At 43.6% G+C, this 19,078-nt stretch overlaps 1 protein-coding gene across 2 annotated transcripts in view; it reads left to right on the top strand.

Moving 5' to 3' along the window:
- igsf11 (immunoglobulin superfamily member 11) overlaps positions 1–16,399 on the top strand; it is a 111,468-nt gene extending 95,069 nt beyond the window's left edge. For both annotated transcript variants that reach the window (XM_072690821.1, XM_072690824.1), the window contains exons 3-7: positions 9,857–10,064; positions 11,417–11,572; positions 12,628–12,750; positions 13,126–13,273; positions 13,618–16,399. In XM_072690821.1, the coding sequence (XP_072546922.1) occupies positions 9,857–10,064; positions 11,417–11,572; positions 12,628–12,750; positions 13,126–13,273; positions 13,618–14,125 (1,143 nt within the window). In that variant the 3' untranslated portion in view covers positions 14,126–16,399. The remainder of the gene's footprint in view (positions 1–9,856; positions 10,065–11,416; positions 11,573–12,627; positions 12,751–13,125; positions 13,274–13,617) is intronic.
- The last annotated feature ends 2,679 nt before the right edge of the window (positions 16,400–19,078 follow it).

The following is a 19,078-nucleotide window of genomic DNA, read 5'->3' as shown; positions in this document are numbered from 1 at the left end:
CCTTGCGGTCGGCCTTGCTCTCTCCGGGTGGGCAGATCACTTCAGAGTGATGCTGGCCGGCACAGTGATCCACTAGCCGGCCCGAGAGGGTTGGGTAATTGACTATGTAAAATTGGGGAGACTGTGGAAGTGGTCTGGTGCTCTCAGAAGCTTCCTCTCATCCAGGCTTATGGAGAGTGATGGCGTAACGAGGGCATAACTGCCACCCTCCCTGCTTTTCACTCATTATTTAAAACCATTAGCAGTCCTGAAGCAAGTTCTTACGCCCGTAAATACGACGCTCTGCCGGCGCACGGCATCTTAAATCCCATCACACCCGTCATTCGGCTGCATCGCCGCCGCTGAATAATGAAGGGAGCGTGTGAATGTCACATCCACAGCTCAGCTCTCGATAAACAGGAGAACGTCCGTCTCCTCGTCCCGGAAAGCGCCCGATTTTCCCGTCTACTTCCAGAGCGCAGATTGAAACAGGCTCAAACAAATAAATAAATAATAATAAATAAACAAATATGATGTTGAGATCAAGAGAAACAACAATAAATAAATAAATGTAATAAAGAAATAAAATAGAATAAATATAAACAAAAGATATATTTTTATTGGCTAAAATTATTTTTGTATGTTTTATTTTTACTTATTTATTTTTTGTAATAAAAAATGAAACACTTAAATTACACTTGTTTATGTAATTTATGTAAATATTATAACAATTTTTATCTTTTGAACAATAAATAAATGAAATGCTATGAAATTATGAATAGATTATGAATTAGGAAAAAATACATCTAATAAAGAAATAAAAAAACTATAAAAAAATATATTAAACAAAATATATATTTTAATTAGTTACTTTTTTGTTTTTATTTGTTTAAATAAATTATTTTTACTTTATATATTAATAGTTTTTTCATGAAAATGATTCTTACCTACCATATTATTATCTACCAAGAAAAGATTGGTGACAGTGTAAGTCCATTGTTTGTTAGCAAGCTTAGCCTAGCATCTCCCATTCTAAACTAAAGAAGCACTTTTTAATAAAAAAAAAAAAGTTTTTTATTGACTAATTTTAACTGTTTTATTTCTATTTTTAATTCTGAGGGATCAGGAAAAACTTATGGAATATTAGAAAATTATGGAATAATATTTCTTTATCATACTGATGTTAAAAGTGGGCTTCAGTGGGGGGAAAAAAAAAAGACTGGAAGGAAACTGTAACGGGCACTGGGCAGTGAATACATGCGCCACACATCTGTGCACACCCCCCTGGGTAATGGGCGGAGCCTCAGCCTGCAGAGAAACACATGGGCAGCTTTTGATCTCTGTCCAGCGAGCGTCCGAGAGGCCGAGCGCAGGTTTTCTGCCCTTTCCCTTTTGATTACGGGCTATTTAGTTTCATACGTGGCTGCAGGCGCATCCCCGCATCACCTGCCTCGGACGCTTTTAACCTGACCCAACCCACAAACACACACAAACACACACATACACACACACACACACACACACACACACACATTACATATATATAAAAAATGCACACTCGTTCACCTGCTTCCAACTCTTTTAACTTCAAGCACATAACAATCTTCTGCACTAATTAACCCAGCGCTTTACAGGCAGGGCCAGAGCAGCTGTTCCTCTGAATACACACGCGAAGCACTCGCTCTCACACACACACACACACACACACACACACACACACACACACACAACCCAGATTCAACCAAAAGACGCTTGAATAGAATGGTTGCAGGGCCATTAGGGCCTGGGGTGGTTTGCATCAATGTTTCACAATCAGTGACAGTGTAAATCTGCTGTCCAGTAACTGGACAGTAGCTGGACTTTAGAGTTAAAGACCTTCCAAATCTACGACTTACAGATTCCTCACATCTCTAAAGGTCCAGGTGTGAGCCCAAACATCATTGTTTCACTCTCAAGCTCTGCTGAAATGAAAAATCCAGCAATGGTCAGCTTCTGCAGATGGTCTAAGCTAGTCTTTGAAGGTCAAGAAGGAGGCTGAGAAGCTGGTCAGCCAGTCCAAAACATACCCTATACTGGTAAACCAGCTGCTTGACCAGCTTGACCAGCACAGGGTAGGTTTGGTCAAGCTAGTTGTGGTGATCGATCAGCTCGGTCATTCTAGTAGAAGGGTTTTGGTCAAGCTATTCATGGTGATGATCCAGCTTGGTCATGGTGGCTGACCAGTTTTGGTTAAGCTAGTTGTGGTGATGGACCATTTCTGTTAAGTTAGCCGTAGTGTTGGTCCAACTTGGTCAAGCTAGTCGTGGTGATGAACGAGCCTGGCCCTGCTGCTTGACCAGTTTTGGTCAAGATAGTCATGGTGATGGACCAGCTTGGTCAAGGCAATGGAGGTGATGGACCAGCTTGGTCCTGCTGATCAACCAGCTTGGTCATGGTGGCTGACCAGTTTTGGTTAAGCTAGTTGTGGTGATGGACCAGCTTGGTCAAGCTAGTTGTGGAGATTGACCAACTCTCTCATTCTAGGAGAGTGGTTTTGGTCAAGCTATTCATGGTGATGGTCCAGCTTGGTCCTGCTGATCAACCAGCTTGGTCATGGTGGCCAACCAGTTTTGGTCAAGCTAGTCGTGGTGGTAGACCAGCTTGGTCAAGGCAATGGACCAGCTTGGACCTGCTGATCAACCAGCTTGGTCATGGTGGCCGACCAGTTTTGGTTAAGCTAGTTGTGGTGATGGACCAGCTTGGTCAAGCTAGTTGTGGAGATTGACCAACTCTCTCATTCTAGGAGAGTGGTTTTGGTCAAGCTATTCATGGTGATGGTCCAGCTTGGTCCTGCTGATCAACCAGCTTGGTCATGGTGGCCAACCAGTTTTGGTCAAGCTAGTCGTGGTGGTAGACCAGCTTGGTCAAGGCAATGGACCAGCTTGGACCTGCTGATCAACCAGCTTGGTCATGGTGGCCGACCAGTTTTGGTCAAGCTAGTCGTAGTGTTGGTCCAGCTTGGTCAGGCAAGACTTGGTGATATACCAGCTCTGTCATGCTTGTAGACCAGTTTCGGTCAAGCTAGTTGTGGTGATAGACCAGCTTGGTCAAGGCAATAGAGTTGATGGACCAGCTTGGTTCTGCTGATCAACCAGTTGTGGTCAAGCTAGCCTTGATGATGGACTAGCTCTGTCCCGCGGTTCTCTATTGGCAAAGTGTTTCAGGCTCACAAACAGGTTCTCCAAGTTCAGATACCATCGCTGTCCACCTACGATGTAAGACGATCACTCAGAAGGTCTTACTATCCCTGCCAGTGCAAAGTCCCCAAAAGAGTACACTGACAAGGTATTTACGGTCACAAACAACCGTGGTGCCGGGCTCCCACTCGTCCCTCGTTTGGCCCCATTCGCCATTCAGGGCCACGGCGCCGGCTCATCGTAGCTCCTCTGGCCACAGATACTTATCTGTCCTCTCTGATTGATTGTGATTGATCTCTGAGAAGAAGGAAATGGATTTCTGCGTAACATTTCAACAGCACTCTTGACTGTAACGATTTCCTCGCTCTCTGATATGAGCAGTGGAATGAGCAGAACATGGATAGACCACTGGTCATCTGTCATTATGTCATCCGCCATGTCCCTCCTCTTATTACCTCTTTCAGAGTCTTTTAGCCAGCTAGCGTTACCGGTGCCGTGGGCTGTGTTTACACAGACCGAGCATTTTTCTTACCACATTTCCAATACGAGTCTCATGTTTCCTTTAAGTCGAAACTGCGAGATAGCGGGAGTAACCACCCTTGGCTGGGGATGCCACTAGCGGGACGTTGTGGCATGGACTGTAATTAGGGTGAGGGAAGGTGTTCGTTAAAGAGGTTAGCTGCTCCACAGTGGGGCGTCGATTGCTCTGCACCACTCGCCGGAGTCACCGCCGCTCCCCTCTGGCATCAATGGCCCGTGGGGAACCACTGTAATGCCGTTGGGAGGCTCTCAAGAAGTACGAGAAGTCGGTTCACGGTACAGCTTCCCTACGGTGACTCCCACGAAGTTAGTGCTTCCTGGGATGCCACCACCCTTCGCCAGGGACCCTATTATCGTGTCCTTTTGGACATCAGTCAGATCGCGTCCTTTGCCCATGGCGATGGTTCCGAACTCTATTACAACTGACTGGTGTGCTCGCTTAGTTGTACGAGCAGTAAGCCTGCCAGAAAACGGATATCGGAACGTGACTGGAATTTTCCGGAAGTTATCATAGGGTAGTCGTCTGACTAAGAAGTCTTACGATCATGTGACGTAATGATGAGGTTGTGACAAAACGTAAACAGTGCAGCCTTCGGACTACCCTGGGAAACCTTGTCTGCGACTTCTCTGGAAAGTGCCGAACCTCGAACCTTTTGATCCGAAGAAGACAGCTTGTGTTGGACATTAGATTTTGAGGCGTTATTGCTGCCACCAGTGTCTTGTTTACTGAACAACGAACTGTCCTTTTGCCACTTTGTCCTCAAATGTAAAGGTGCCACATCTGTATAACGTAACGTAATGCTATATATAGAACTAAGGGTTCGATGTGAGCCTTTTCTCTGTCCTGAATCTGCCCCCCTCCCCTGAGTGTGGTTCTCTGGCATCTGCGCCGTACAACCGTCTAAATAATCAAGCAAGAAAACCTGATTTGAGTTTTATGAGCTTCCCTTCTAGACGTAACAGGCGGGGGGTGGTGTAGGCGCAGTACAGTACTTGACATGTCAGTTATTAAATATTGAAATCCGTGCAGCGGTTTGTATGATGTGAATGTCACGGTGGTTTTCATAAGTCGGAATATCCGAGGAGAGTCTTTCGCTGGGACTACAAGGCCATTCTACAGGGCTCTCGAGTTCTCCTGTTGGCATCAGCCCTTACCCTTCCTTTATTTGTAGGTAAAAACCGGCCCTGCAGTAGTTCTGTATATCCGACGCCTTCGGTCCGACCATTCCGAAATCCTAATTGGGATGTTTTACACGTCCGAGGAATCTGAGGAATACAAGGTCTGTTTAAAGTGAGAGGGGTCAGTTCCGTTTGGTAGGCGCCGCAGCTCTAGGGAAGCTGATTGCATGTCACGTCTGCTGGCTTTGATGGTCCGTGTACCCCTGGGGAGGTTGGTCGGAAGAGCTGGATGTCCTGGGTCAGATAGGTTGCGACCCCGCTGTTGTAAATGTCCTGAAGTGTTGGCAGGGAACACGGGGAACATGTCTGTGGTGTTTTCCAAGCCGCACCTGCTACCTCCTGCTGGTCAGGAAATCGTCAGTCCACCGGCAGATGGGACATGGCACTACTAACAGCTCGGACCGGTTGACCTGTAGCTGAAGTCCAGCTGAAGTCCACAGACGGAACCGGGAAGGTGCTGTAGCGTGTTGCAGTGCAGCAATCGCCAACCGTCCTCCTGGGGACCTGTACTGTACCTTACTACAGGTGCCTCAGTCCCACAGGGTTCTATTATGGGGTCTTTAAAGCTGGACAGGGCGGAGAACTGAAGTGTGGGACACGTCTCAAGGTTTTACACCCATTGTGGAACTGTGTGGTGTCCTGCTGGGTGGTCCACTCAATGTGGTCCCAGGGTTTTTGGGTTCTCGTACCCAGCGCCCAGTACGTGCTCAGAAACATCAGACGGGTTCCAACATCAGAAAGTCCAGGCTGGCAATGGATTATGGTGGGTGCTGGGGGTGGGGCCAATGCGGCAGTGGACAGCGCTGTCCATGCCAAGACACTTCTTAGGGATCAACATCATTTGACCTCCTTTCCAGCAAGCATACACTGTGTGTGTGCTGAACCCCAGCATTAGCATTAGCAATATTAGCTTCTGGAGTAAAGACAAAAAAACCTGGACAAAAGTATTGGGACACCTGCTCATCCACCGCTTCTTCTGAAATCAGGGGTATTAAAAGAGCTGATCCTGCTTTTGTTGGAGTGACCGTCTACTAACCTACTGTCCAGTGACTTTCTGCTACTAGATTTTGAAGGCTGAACATTGCTGTGAGGATTTGATTGCATTCCGTGACGAGGGCTTCGTTATCCATCATTCCAGAGAACACAGTTCTTCCACTGCTCCACAGCTCCTCAATGCTGGGGGGCTTTATACCCCTCTACTAGCCCACGCCTGGCGAGTCTTATTCTATTGGCAGTACTTCTCTACATTCGACTAAACAAGCATTTGCACACCACATACTTTTAGGATGAGCTTGGGAATTGGGGGTGATGAGGTGATCCTGACCTTGCTAATGCAGGCCTTGTCGCGGAATGCAATCAAATCCTCACAGCAATGCTCACTGCAAAATCCAGCAGAAAGTCTTCTTCCCCAAGACAGTTACTCCAACAAAAGCAGGATATGTTCTTTATTTTTTTAAATTTCCTTGATTTCAGAAGAAACAATGAATGAGTAGGTGTCCCAATACTTTTGTCAATTTACCGTTTATTTGTGCAGAGGCATAAATACACAATTTCACTTCCGGTCGTTAATCTCCTCACTTTCTCTGTTCTTTCTCTCTCTCACACACACACTCAGCAACACACACTCAACAATACACACACACACACACACAGGGCACTGCAGGGCTCACTGCTGTTCATCACAGCTGAAGAGATGCCTATTCATCTGTGGATAAAAGGACAAAAGCAAAGCGCTCTCAGGAAACCACAGCACCGCAACTGACACGCAGTTACACCACGCTGCAGTGTGTGTGTGTGTGTGTGTGTGTGTGTGTAAATCATGGCACCACAATGGACATGAGGTTAAATAACACTGCGGTGTGTGTGTGTGTGTGTTTGTGTGTGTGTGTGTGTTTACCCGTCAACCAGGGCTGTAACGAGTCTGTAACGAGTCTCGGAGCCTTTAGCACCAAGCTAACGTGCTAACTGCAAACCACAGCACCAAGCTAACATGCTAACTGCTAACTAAGGCTCTAGTCGCAAAGTAATGTACTACCTGCAAACTACAGCCCTAGCTTCAAGCTAACGTGCTAACTGCAAGTCCAGTGGTCAGTCCGGTGGTCAGTCCGGTGGTCAGTCCGGTGCTCAGTCTGGTGGCCAGTCCGGTGCTCAGTCCGGTGGCTAGTCTGGTGCTCAGTCCGGTGGCCAGTCCGGTGGTCAGTGTGGTGCTCAGTCCGACGGTCAGTCCGATGGTCAGTCTGGGCTGAAACACTCCTCATAACGTCAGCGTGATTGAGGTACGGCTAAACCGCCGTAGGATAACAAGCCTGGAGGTTTGAGGGGCTCAACCATAGCAACACTGGTTGCAAGTGTGTGTTGCTGAGTGTGTGTGTGTGTGTGTGTGTCCTCTTTTGAGTGTTTCCCCACCTATTCCAATCACAGACGGCCTTCCGAAGAGCCTCTTCAGGGGTGGGAAGTTAAAATTTAAGATAAATGTCCAAATACTTATGGACACCCTCAATGTGGACACAATCAAATCCTCACAGCAATGCTCAGCCTTTTTTCGTCCCAATACTTTTGTCCATTTAGGGTATTTTGTTGGTTGACGAGCTGCAGAGTTAAGTAAGCGAAATTTGACGAGCTTGAGGTTGACCCAGTGTTGGTTTCTGACGAGCGACCTATCAGAACAGAGCTCATTTACATATATCCGTCTCGAAGGCGTGGCCTGTTGAATGCTATAGGGTATAGGGAGAGCTTTTATAGAATTGTGACCATTTATGGTAGATAAACCCACAAGATCGATGTGTTAGATGTTTATTACCGCTCAGAGAAGCCTCCAACATGTCTCACACACACACACACACACACACACTCTCACACACACACACACACACACACACACACACACGTCCTTTGTCCTCCTGTTACTGCAATGTAATGTATACAATAGCTCAGGAAATCAGTACAAACAGTGACCTCTTGTGGTGAAGCGCTGTAACTGCGCAAAAGCACCTTTACCTTCAGCCCCTTCTTCTAAAATCCTTCAAACAAGTGTAATGTTCTCCATCAGTTCCACCGGGACCCCCAGGTGGTCCGTCTTTCCGTTCTGTTCCCTTTCCAAAACGTAGCCGAGCCAAGTAATTAACGCACGGCCGTCCGCCGGTACCTCAGGTGTGATTACAGAACAAAAATCTGGACCAACTGAGAGTCTCCATGGACCGGTTTCAGAAACCGTGGTGGTGAAATGGTCCTCCTGACCAACTCTCTGAGGAACACTGAGTCGGGTCTGAGCGGTCAGGCTGGATTAGCGGCCTCTGGACAGAGCAGACCTCGTCAAGCGGGACATCTGAAGTGTCCGACGTTTAGCGTCTTCACTTTTGCCCTGGAGATTTTGCCCTTGGATTGACTCTGGCTTTCTGTCTTATCTAGTACCTCAGTTTGACATGTATTTGGCTTCAGATTAGCAAGGTATCTTTCGGTCTTATCTAGTACCTCAGTTTTCTGGCTTTAAGTTGGCAACGTTGCTTTCTGGCTTATCTAGATTGCCTTGGTTTGGTTCTTCACTGGCGTTAAGTCAGCAAGCTACCTTTCTGTTTTATCTAGTACCTCAGTTTGACATGTCTATACCATCAAGCTAGCAAGCTAGCGACCTGTCTAATCTACATTACCTCAGTTTGGATTGACTCTGGCTTTCTGTCTTATCTAGTACCTCAGTTTGGCTTAAACACAGGTACCGTTAGCAAGCTAGTCTTCTGTCTTATCTAGTACCTCAGTTCTCTGGCTTCAAACTAGCGACCTGTCCTATCCTTTACCTCAGTTTGACTGGTCTCTGGCTTCAAGTTAGCAAGCTAGCAACCTGTCTTATCTAGTACCTCAGTTTGACATGTCTATACCATCAAGCTAGCGAGCTAGCGACCTGTCTAATCTACATTACCTCAGTTTGGATTGACTCTGGCTTTCTGTCTTATCTAGTACCTCAGTTTGGTTTAAACACAGGTACCGTTAGCAAGCTAGTCTTCTGTCTTATCTAGTACCTCAGTTCTCTGGCTTCAAACTAGCGACCTGTCCTATCCTTTACCTCAGTTTGACTGGTCTCTGGCTTCAAGTTAGCAAGCTACCTTTCTGTTTTATCTAGTACCTCAGTTTGACATGTCTATACCATCAAGCTAGCGAGCTAGCGACCTGTCTAATCTACATTACCTCAGTTTGGATTGACTCTGGCTTTCTGTCTTATCTAGTACCTCAGTTTGGTTTAAACACAGGTACCGTTAGCAAGCTAGTCTTCTGTCTTATCTAGTACCTCAGTTCTCTGGCTTCAAACTAGCGACCTGTCCTATCCTTTACCTCAGTTTGACTGCTCTCTGGCTTCAAGTTAGCAAGCTAGCAACCTGTCTTATCTAGTACCTCAGTTTGACATGTCTATACCTTCAAACTAGAAAGCTAGCGACCTGTCTAATCTAGATTATCTCAGTTTGGATTGACTCTGACTTTCTGTCTTATCTAGTACCTCAGTTTGACATGTATTTGGCTTCAGATTAGCAAGGTATCTTTCTGTCTTATCTAGTACCTCAGTTCTCTGGCTTCAAGCTAGCTGTCCTATCTTTTACCTCAGTTTGACTGGTCTCTGTCTTCAAATTAGCAAACTAGCGATCTGTCTTATCCAGTACCTCAGTTTGACTGGTCCCTGGCTTAAGTTAGCAGGCTAGCGACCTGTCTTATCTAGTACCTCAGTTTGGCTTAAATGCAGATACAAGTTAGCAGGCTAGCGACCTGTCCTATCTAGTACCTCAGTTTGACTGGTCCCTGGCTTAAGTTAGCAGGCTAGCGACCTGTCCTATCTAGTACCTCAGTTTGACTGGTCCCTGGCTTAAGTTAGCAGGCTAGCGACCTGTCCTATCTAGTACCTCAGTTTTGCTGAGTATCCATAGGGACGACTGGTGGGGAACTCAGAACGTACTGACTACGTCTCTTCTTTGTCCTTCGATGTCTTCCTCCGTCTCCAGGTGATCATCTACCAGGGCGGTCAGGTGTTCAGTTTAGCCAATCACATGAACGGGCGGGTGGGCTTCGTGGCCACCATGCCCAGCACAAGTGCCTCAATCTTCATCAACAACACGCAGCTGTCGGACACGGGTACCTACCAGTGCCTGGTCAACAACCTGCCTGACCGGGGAGGCCGCAACATCGGCGTCATCGGCCTGACCGTGCTCGGTGAGTCTGTTCATATCAGTGATGATTATGATTATTATATCACACACACACACACACACACACACACACACACACACACAGTTCCCTCAGTCATCATAGGAAAAGGAACTGTGGGAATTTGTCTCCAGCTCAGCACACAGGACAGTAATTGTCTTTGGTTCCAGTTGCTGGTGTTGCAGCGCCATCTAGTGTCTGTATCAGTAACACCATAAACCACTTACAGCTGAGGATCAGCAGCTCTGCTCCAACTGTGACCAACTGTGTATTTTAATACTTCACAATACAATTTGTTTATTATTATTATTAATAATAATAATAATAATAATGTTATTGGTATTATTATGTGTAATATAGGGACCCTGTATTTAGAATGATAATAATCATCATCGTCATTGTTTTCCTATTATTTGTGGTATAAAATTCTATATTTGAAATACTTCTACCACTAATAATAATAATAACATCATTATTGTTATTATCATTATTATTATTAATAATAATAGTATTAATAATAATAATAATAATAATAATAATGTGTAATATAGTGACCATCATCATCGCCATCGTTTTCCTATTATTTGTAGAATATAATTGATATATTTGAAATAATAAAACCTTAATAAGAAAAACGTTTTTCATCATTTGTAGAGTCTATATTATTTGAAATAATAATCATCATATCAATAATAATAATGAAAACAACAAAAACAACAACAATAATAATAAATGATACACAATATACAACAGTTGTTATGGTGTGTTTTATCTGACAACAACAATAATAATAACAATAATAATATTTTTTGAATGGTGAAACTCATCAATTATCATTGTTTTTCTGTTATTTGTAGTATCAAAATTATATTATAATTATAATAATAATATAAATACAAATGTAATTAAATAGTGTATTTGTAATAATAATAAAAAGAATAAGAATAGCAATAATAATAAAATAATACACAATATACAACAGTTGTTATGGTGTGTTTTATCTGACAACAATAATAATATTAATAATAATAATTTTTAAAAAGATGAAACTCATGGTGAAGTAGTTCATCATCATTGTTTTTCTATTATTTGTAGTATATAATAATAATAATAATAATAATAATAATATAAATAAAATTGTAATTAAATTGTACATGTGGAATAATAATCATTATTATTATTATTATTATACATTTGACGTATTTTTAATTATCATATGATATAATATTGTTAATAGTATTTGTATTATTATTATTATTATTATTATTATGTGTTAATATTTTCATATTAGGATATATTTAAAACTTCTATTTTATTAACTGTTCAGTTCTCTAACTCTCTCTCTCTCTCTCTCTCAGTCCCCCCCTCAGTGCCGTCGTGTCGGGTGCAGGGGTCTCTGGATGTGGGCAGCGATGTGATGCTGCTGTGCGGCTCTGAGGAGGGGATCCCCACGCCCACCTACTCGTGGGAGAAGCTGGAGTCCATCCCCAAACTGCCTCACACCGCCATGCAAGGTACTAAACCCCTGGCAGTAGGAGTGCCCTTCTGCCCCACCTTCGCTGGTAAATCTGCTCGACTTCCGCTCCCCCGAGCTGCCCCGTGGAGTGGCCTACACCCTCCCTGCCCCGCTGTGACAATGTGTGTGTGTGTGTGTGTGTTTTGAATCCTCCACTTCTGTCCGAGATTAAAGGTAAAGTTCGGCTCTGAGTTTATTCCTAGTTTTGCACCAAAGCTAAGAGGCTAACGTAGCCAACAGGCAGTGGAAGCTTATGTACACCAATTAGCATTAGCATGATTAGCGGAATCGACTTGCTTATGTGACATAAGACCTCCCGCCGAACTACACCTTTAACTGTAGTGCACCGCGCTTCCGAACCCAGGCGCTGCCGTGAAACAAGGCTACAGATCAGACCCATCTGCCCCCCTGGAACCCCAGAATCCCCCCCAGCCTTCTTCTAACAGCAGTACCTTCACCCATCAACCAGTGCTTGCTGGTGATGGAGCTCCCAGTGGGCGCCCACTGCACTGCAGTGTCTAATGCCTTATCTTTTGGCGACATCTAGTGGCCTGTCTTAGGAACTGAAGTACAACTGGAAGCGTTTCTTTAAACGAAGATTTTCTTTAATCTGTGTATTAATAACAAAAATACAATTATTATTATTTCCCTAAGTTTCATAATTTTTTGTAATGTGATGTATTTTAAGTATTACTTTAGATACTACTGTGATACTGTCTCAGTTCTTTTGGCCAGAAAGCGTTTACAATGTAGTTGAACTATTATGGGATGTAGTAGTTTATCATCATAATGATTTATTTTATTTATTATCATAATAAAATTACATCATAATTGTTTATTATAGATTACTATAATGATATAGTACAAAACTGTAAAAAAAAAATGCATAATCATTATTGATTATTGGATCATATTTGCAGAATAGATATATTTATAATAATAATAATTTTTATTATTATTATTATTAATAATCTAATTTACAGCTGTTCATTTTTTTTGTATGAACGAGGCTCTTTCTGAAACTGAGACACTGTGTTGGTGTTTGCTCCTCAGATCAGATGCAGGGGACGGTGACGCTGCGGAACATCAGCACCACCACGTCCGGTCTGTACCAGTGCACCGCCTCCAACGCCATCGGCAAGAGCACCTGCCTGCTTAACCTGCAAGTGGTGGCACGTGAGTGACAGCCGCTCCCTTCAGCCTTCATATTATATATGAATAATAATAATAATAATATAATGATAATATTAAAATATAATAATAATATAATGACTGGCATTTGTTCTGTAATGTAATAAATCAATGATAAAATAAAAACATATGAAAATATATCATAAATTAATAAATCCCATTTAAAATCTAAAGTTTGATCCATGTTTGGTTTCATACTGTACATTACCTTTGATTCAGACCCTCCTGGAGTCCCATTAGACCACAGAACCCTCTTCAGAAGATCAAAAAATCTACTTACATATTTCATAATTATGATATAGTCTCTCTCTCTCTCTCTCTCTCTCTCTCTCTCTCTCTCTCTGTCTGTCCGATCTGTAGCTCAGCCCCAAAGTGTGGGCCTTATCGCCGGGACCATTGTCACTGCCGTTCTGGCCGTGGTGATCTGCTCGCTGCTGGTGGTGGTCAGTCTCTTCTACTGGAGGAACAAGAACAGATACGAAGAGGACGAAATCCCCAACGAGATCAGGTGAGGGCCCGGAGAGGTCACTGCTGAGGGGTGTTAAGGTCATTAGATATTCGCTTCTGGGCTGGGTCGAGACGAAGGGACGGTAACGAGCTGTCCCGGACATTAGCACAGGTAGGAAATTCAGAGTGAGGAGTCTAGTCCAGGATTGGTGGGCTTGTCCAACCAGGGGATTGAACCCTCGTGTGCCATTGGAAAGGCGGTGTTGTTATCCACTATGCATACCAACCGCATTCTAATAGTGTTTAGAATAGACCCCGAAGACCCCTGGACCCTTTGTAGACGTAGCCTCTAAAAATTGTACGCAAATGACTGACTGACTGAACCTCCATCTTTTCATTCCTCAGAGAGGACGACCTTCCTCCGAAACGCTCCTCCTCGGTGAAGGCCTTCCACGCCGACGCCTCGTCCTCGGAGAACGACACGCTGACCTCCACCAACACCTACAACAGCCGCTACTGGCACAACCCCAAGCCCAACTACGACACCAACTCCTACACACGCTACAACGGCGACACGCGCCAGACCTTCACAGCCGCCACCGGCGGGGGCGGGCACAGCGGCGGTGGCCCCGCACCCCCCCGTGGCCCCGCCTACGCCAACGGCAGCCACACCCTGCCGCCTCCCAAAACTCTGGTGGTCACCACCAACTCGGCGCCGTCCCCGCCCGCCATGACCCGCAGCAACGGTTCCCTCAGCCTGCGACCGGCGCCGGCCGCGGCAGCGGCGCCCGGGACGTCCCATGGCCCGCACACACATACACATTCGTACGCCGTGAGCCAGGCCACCCTGGAGCGCATGGGCGCCGTGCCCGTCATGGTGCCCACCCAGAGCCGGGCGGGGTCGCTCGTCTAATGGGAAACCTTCCGGGAGACCCAACAAACAAGCGTACGGGACCGAGTTACGTTTCTATGAGAGTTCGTCCAATGCCAACTGTCTGGTCCACTACTGAGCAGCACCTAGTGTACCTCTCCTGACTTCGCTGTGTGTGTTGTCCTACGTCGGCGCATTAGCAATAAACGCGGCCATCCCAGAGGCCGCTGAAAAGTGGCCACGCCACCCTGTGGACGTCGGAGACCCTTTGGAGAACGCTTAGAACATGTTCTTTGGTCAGCAAACCAACCTTCTGGAAGTGCATGTGTATCTGAGAGGAGCACGTTTATTGTTTTTTTTATTTTCCACCGCCGTTCGTACTCCTCCGTCACTCGCTAGCTTAACGGAAAAGTCCCGGGACGTCGATCGGTTGGCCGGGCTGAGCGCACATGTCTTAAATAACGTTGTGCCGGTGTGAAGTTTCGCCCGTCTGAAGTTTGGGGACGTTTTGAAGGTTGGATCTTCTCGCTGCTACTTTTCACTATGCTGCGAAAGCTAGCTGTGTGCTAATCCGTAGCTATCCACTGTTCACTAAAGGGGAATTTCACAGATTTTTCACAGTCATTCAGAGAGGGGGTCTGGTGTGGAAAATTGGTTCACTGTAGAGAAGCTCACCGACGTCGTATTGAAGGGCGTAGCCAGGGGCCCTAAAGCAATTATTAATAGAGTATTTTGGCAGTTGTGGGGGCCAGTGTAATGTCTTAGTTAGTGGTGGGGCCCAAAATCCCCCAGCAGCGCCTCTGGGTGCTGATAGCTATTTCTAATAACTGTCTGTGAGGGAGCTTTGGGGGATGTCTCGTTCCATTCGCCCCATCACTGTGAGCAACTCTGACTGGGAACGTTTTTCTAGAATTGAACATTTCATGCCAAACCCCACTCTGAGTGACTTGGATCACGTCACTACACACAAATTGGGGATTTAAGCACCTCCACATTACGAAAATGTAATATTTACACACGTATTATTATATTGTTTTCCTTTAATCACGCCTGCTTAGCCTTTCATATGTTAAAGGAACAGTTCTGCCAAAATATCTAATGTATGTGATTAGCCTCTGGCCCCAGATTCAGCCGATCAGCCGTGACATGTGTGCTATCTGACGTGTGCTTCTTTCGTTAAGAACTGGAGATGCTAGGCTAACCATGCTAACAAACAGTGGACGTAGACTGTCACCAATCTCCGTATCGCCAGTCATCTCCGTAATAAACACTCGTCCCGTCTCTTGGAAAATATGCAGATCTTCAGATCGTCCATTTGGCAAACTGATGTGGTTTAGACAAGAGATGCTAGTCTAACCATGCTAACGAACAGTGGACTTAGACTGTCGCCCAACTCAAAAAAATCTTACGGCTAAAACCTTTATTTATTTGCTCCAGAAAGCTAGCAGAAAGCTACGTACACAAGTTAAAAAACACAAACGTTTATGGCCGTTTATTACGGAGATGAGGTGTTTGTTAGCAACATTAGCCTAGCGTCTCCCGTTCTAAACTAAAGCTGCGCTAATCAGATACCGAGCATGTTATTGCCTGATGGACTGAACCTGGGGTCAGAGGTCAACCACATTCACTGGATTTTTCAACAAACTATTGCTCTACGTTCCTAAAGACTGACTAGCTCGGTTCTTGAAATCGGTCCGAAAGAGAGTCCCCAAACGTTTGACGGGCAGTTACCGTGACCGGGGCTGTTAATGGAAAGCAGAAAAGGCTTCTTTATTCTTTATCGTTTGCACTGGATCATTTTTTTATCTCATATTCTTGATTCTTTTCCTTTCTGATTTTATTTTATTGGAAACTAAAGCGAGTCTTACTCAATACCGTCTTAAAGACTTTACCCCTAATCTAACACTACTGATAACATAGCCATAGCCTACCTCTAAACACGACTTCGGAGAAAATAGTGTACGCGTAGGAGTTTACGGAGTTAATCTAAGATTTTCTTCCTGGCGTGACGGAGATTCGGGAGATACGAGGATTCTTCCTTTTTTTCCGTATTAACACTCAGCTCAAGCAAACCCGGGACTAATGAGAAATTCTCTGTTATTACACAGAATCCCATGCAGATAGGTGCTACACTGAAGTCGAGCAGAGGCGTACTGACCCCTACGACAAATATTATACTAAAAGAAGAAGTTTGGAAATATTAACATTAACTTTTTATTTGAATGATTTAATGATTTGTTTTGGCTTGTTTTTTTTACTGTAAATATTGTAAGTACTTGTAGTATAGAATTGAAATTAAAACATTCTTTTGCCCAATTTGAAGAGGTTTTGTCATTTCTTGTTCTTTACATATTGACTTTATAAGGCTGAATAAGGCTTAATAAGTGCATTATAATGCACACCTCAAATTGAAAAAGTGCAAAAAGCAATTTAGTGTAATTATTGCTTAACAAAGTAGTAATAAATAGCCTAATAATTAGCACTAATTGATGCCATGAGGCTTAATAAGTGCATTATTAACACAATTCACCAGTTAATGCATAATATAGTAGTAATACATGACCAGTTAGTAATAGATGCATTATAATCCACGCCTAAGTGCCAGTCATGTAGCAGATATTGGCTTAATAAGGCCTAATAAGGGCAACAAACATGGAGACCAATGAAAATGCTCACTTTACTGTAGTTATCACTTAATAAAGTAGTAATAAACAGCCCATTAATAAGCAGCCTTTTGTATTGACTTCGAAAGGCTGAATAAGGCTTAATAAGTGCGTTCTAATGCACACCTCAAATTGCAAAAGTGCAAAAAGCAATATAGTGTAATTATTGCTTAAAGTAATAATAAATAGCCTAATAATTAGCACTAATTGCTGCCTTTTGTATTGACTTCATAAGGCTGAATACGGCTTAATAAGTGCATCATAGTGCACACCTGAAGTTAAATCAAAAACCAAAAACCAAAAAGTTAAATTCACTAGTTAGTGCTTAATAAAGTAGTAATACACACCCAGTTACTTATTTGGTTTAGAGGCATTATAATGCACACCTAGGAGCAGGTTATGTAGCAGTGTTTAGCTTAATAAGACCTAATAAGGGCAATAAACATGCCCAGGAAAATGTTCAATGTACTATATTTAAGCACCTAATAAAGTAATGCTTAATAAAGTAGTAATAAACAGCCAAATAATTAACACTTCTTAAGGCAATGAGGTTTAATACGGGCATTATAATGCACATCTCAAATTGTAGTAATAGTAGTAATAGTATAAAAAATAGTATAAAAATGCGTAATATAGCAGTAATTGCTCACATTACTGTAGTTATCACTCAATAGAGTAGTAATAAACAGTCAATTAGCAGCTGTTGGCTTTATAAAGCTTAATAAGGTTAGTATAATACAATTAAAATGTAGTCAACGTGCCAAACATTTAGAACATTCACCTGTCAAAGCTTATTAAATTAGTAATAAATGCTAATTTATTTAATTAACACTTCCTGGCTTAATAGGGGCAATAAGTAGTTTATAATGCACCCCTAAGAGCCAGTTATGTAGCAGGTATTACTGGCTTAATAAGGCCCAATAAGGACAACATGCCCAGGAAAATGCTCAATTTACTTCTCAATTACCACTTTACCAATAAAATAGTAATAAACAGGCAGTAGATTAGCAGACTTTATAAGACTTAATAAGGGCATAATAGGGTATAATTCACCCCTAAGAGCCAGTTATGGAGCAGGTATTGTCTTAATAAGGTCTAATAAGGGCAATAAACGTGGCATAGGAAAGACTCGACTTAACTCACCATTGTCATTGCTTAATAAACAGCCAACACCTTAGCTTAGGCTATTGACTTTATAAGGCTTAATAAAGCCATTATAATATATAAGTGTGTATATATAATAAATGCCTCATAATGCACCTTATAACACTTGCCGGGAAAGTGTCTTGGTAAAACCACCTGCAGAAGAATATAAGAGGGGGATATTCTCTAGAGTAGAGCAGCACGCCGCCGGCCAGCCTGCGGTGATTTAGCAGTTACAGTGCAAGGACAGAGGAGGGAACAGTGCGTGAAGCCCCCCCAGCCCCCCGGATGCAGAGAGAATAGGTAAGTCGTGCTCAGACACACTGAGACTGTAATTACGAGTGTGAAGCTGCCTGTGGTGAACAGCAGAGACCACAGCAAAGCCAAACTGACCCCAGTCTGCAGCCAACAGGACCAGACTCTCTCTGCCACGGTCAACAATCACTGCCCACTTGAACTGGACGCTGGAGAACTCCCTAAATATGACATTGTCATTGACAGTCCACCCAAACAATACATAGACATAGAAGATGTATTTTGTAAAATAAAAACATTTATTTAAGAAAAACAATTGTTTGTTTTTGTTTATGACATTCCCACATGAATCATCTTTTATTCATTTTAATACCTAAAATAAAAGCAATTATAATCATTTAAAATCGTTTAACAACAAAAATTTAGACATATTTATAGACATAGTGGCTCTAGTTGGAGTAGCTCTATTAGAAGTACATCTAGTTGCAGTAGCTCTAGAAGTACTAGTGGATCTAGTAGCAGTAGCTGTAGTAGCAGTAGCTGTAGTTTCAGTAGCTCTAGTTACAGTAGCTCTCGTAGCAGTAGCTCTAGTAGTACTAGTTCTAGTTGCAGTAGCTCTAGTAGTAGTAGTAGCTCTAGTTGCAGTAGCTCTGGTTGCGGTAGCTCTAGTTGCAGTAGTAGTTCTAGATGCAGTAACTTTAGTTGCACTAGTTTTAGAAGTAGTTGTAGATCTAGTTGCAGTAGATGTGGTTGCAGTAGCTCTAGTTGCAGAATCTCTAGCTGCAGTAGCTCTAGTTGCAGTAGTTCTAGTTGCAGTAGCTCTAGTTTCAGTAGCTCTAGTTGCAGTAGTTCCAGAAGAAGTAGTAGGTCTAGTTGCAGTAGCTCTAGTTGCAGAATCTCTAGCTGCAGTAGCTCTAGTTGCAGTAGTTCTAGT

This window comes from Salminus brasiliensis, chromosome 11 (assembly GCF_030463535.1).
Source record: "Salminus brasiliensis chromosome 11, fSalBra1.hap2, whole genome shotgun sequence".
Lineage (NCBI taxonomy): Eukaryota > Metazoa > Chordata > Actinopteri > Characiformes > Bryconidae > Salminus > Salminus brasiliensis.
The sequence above is the reverse complement of the archived record's forward strand: the minus strand, read 5'-3'. Positions and strand labels throughout refer to the sequence as shown.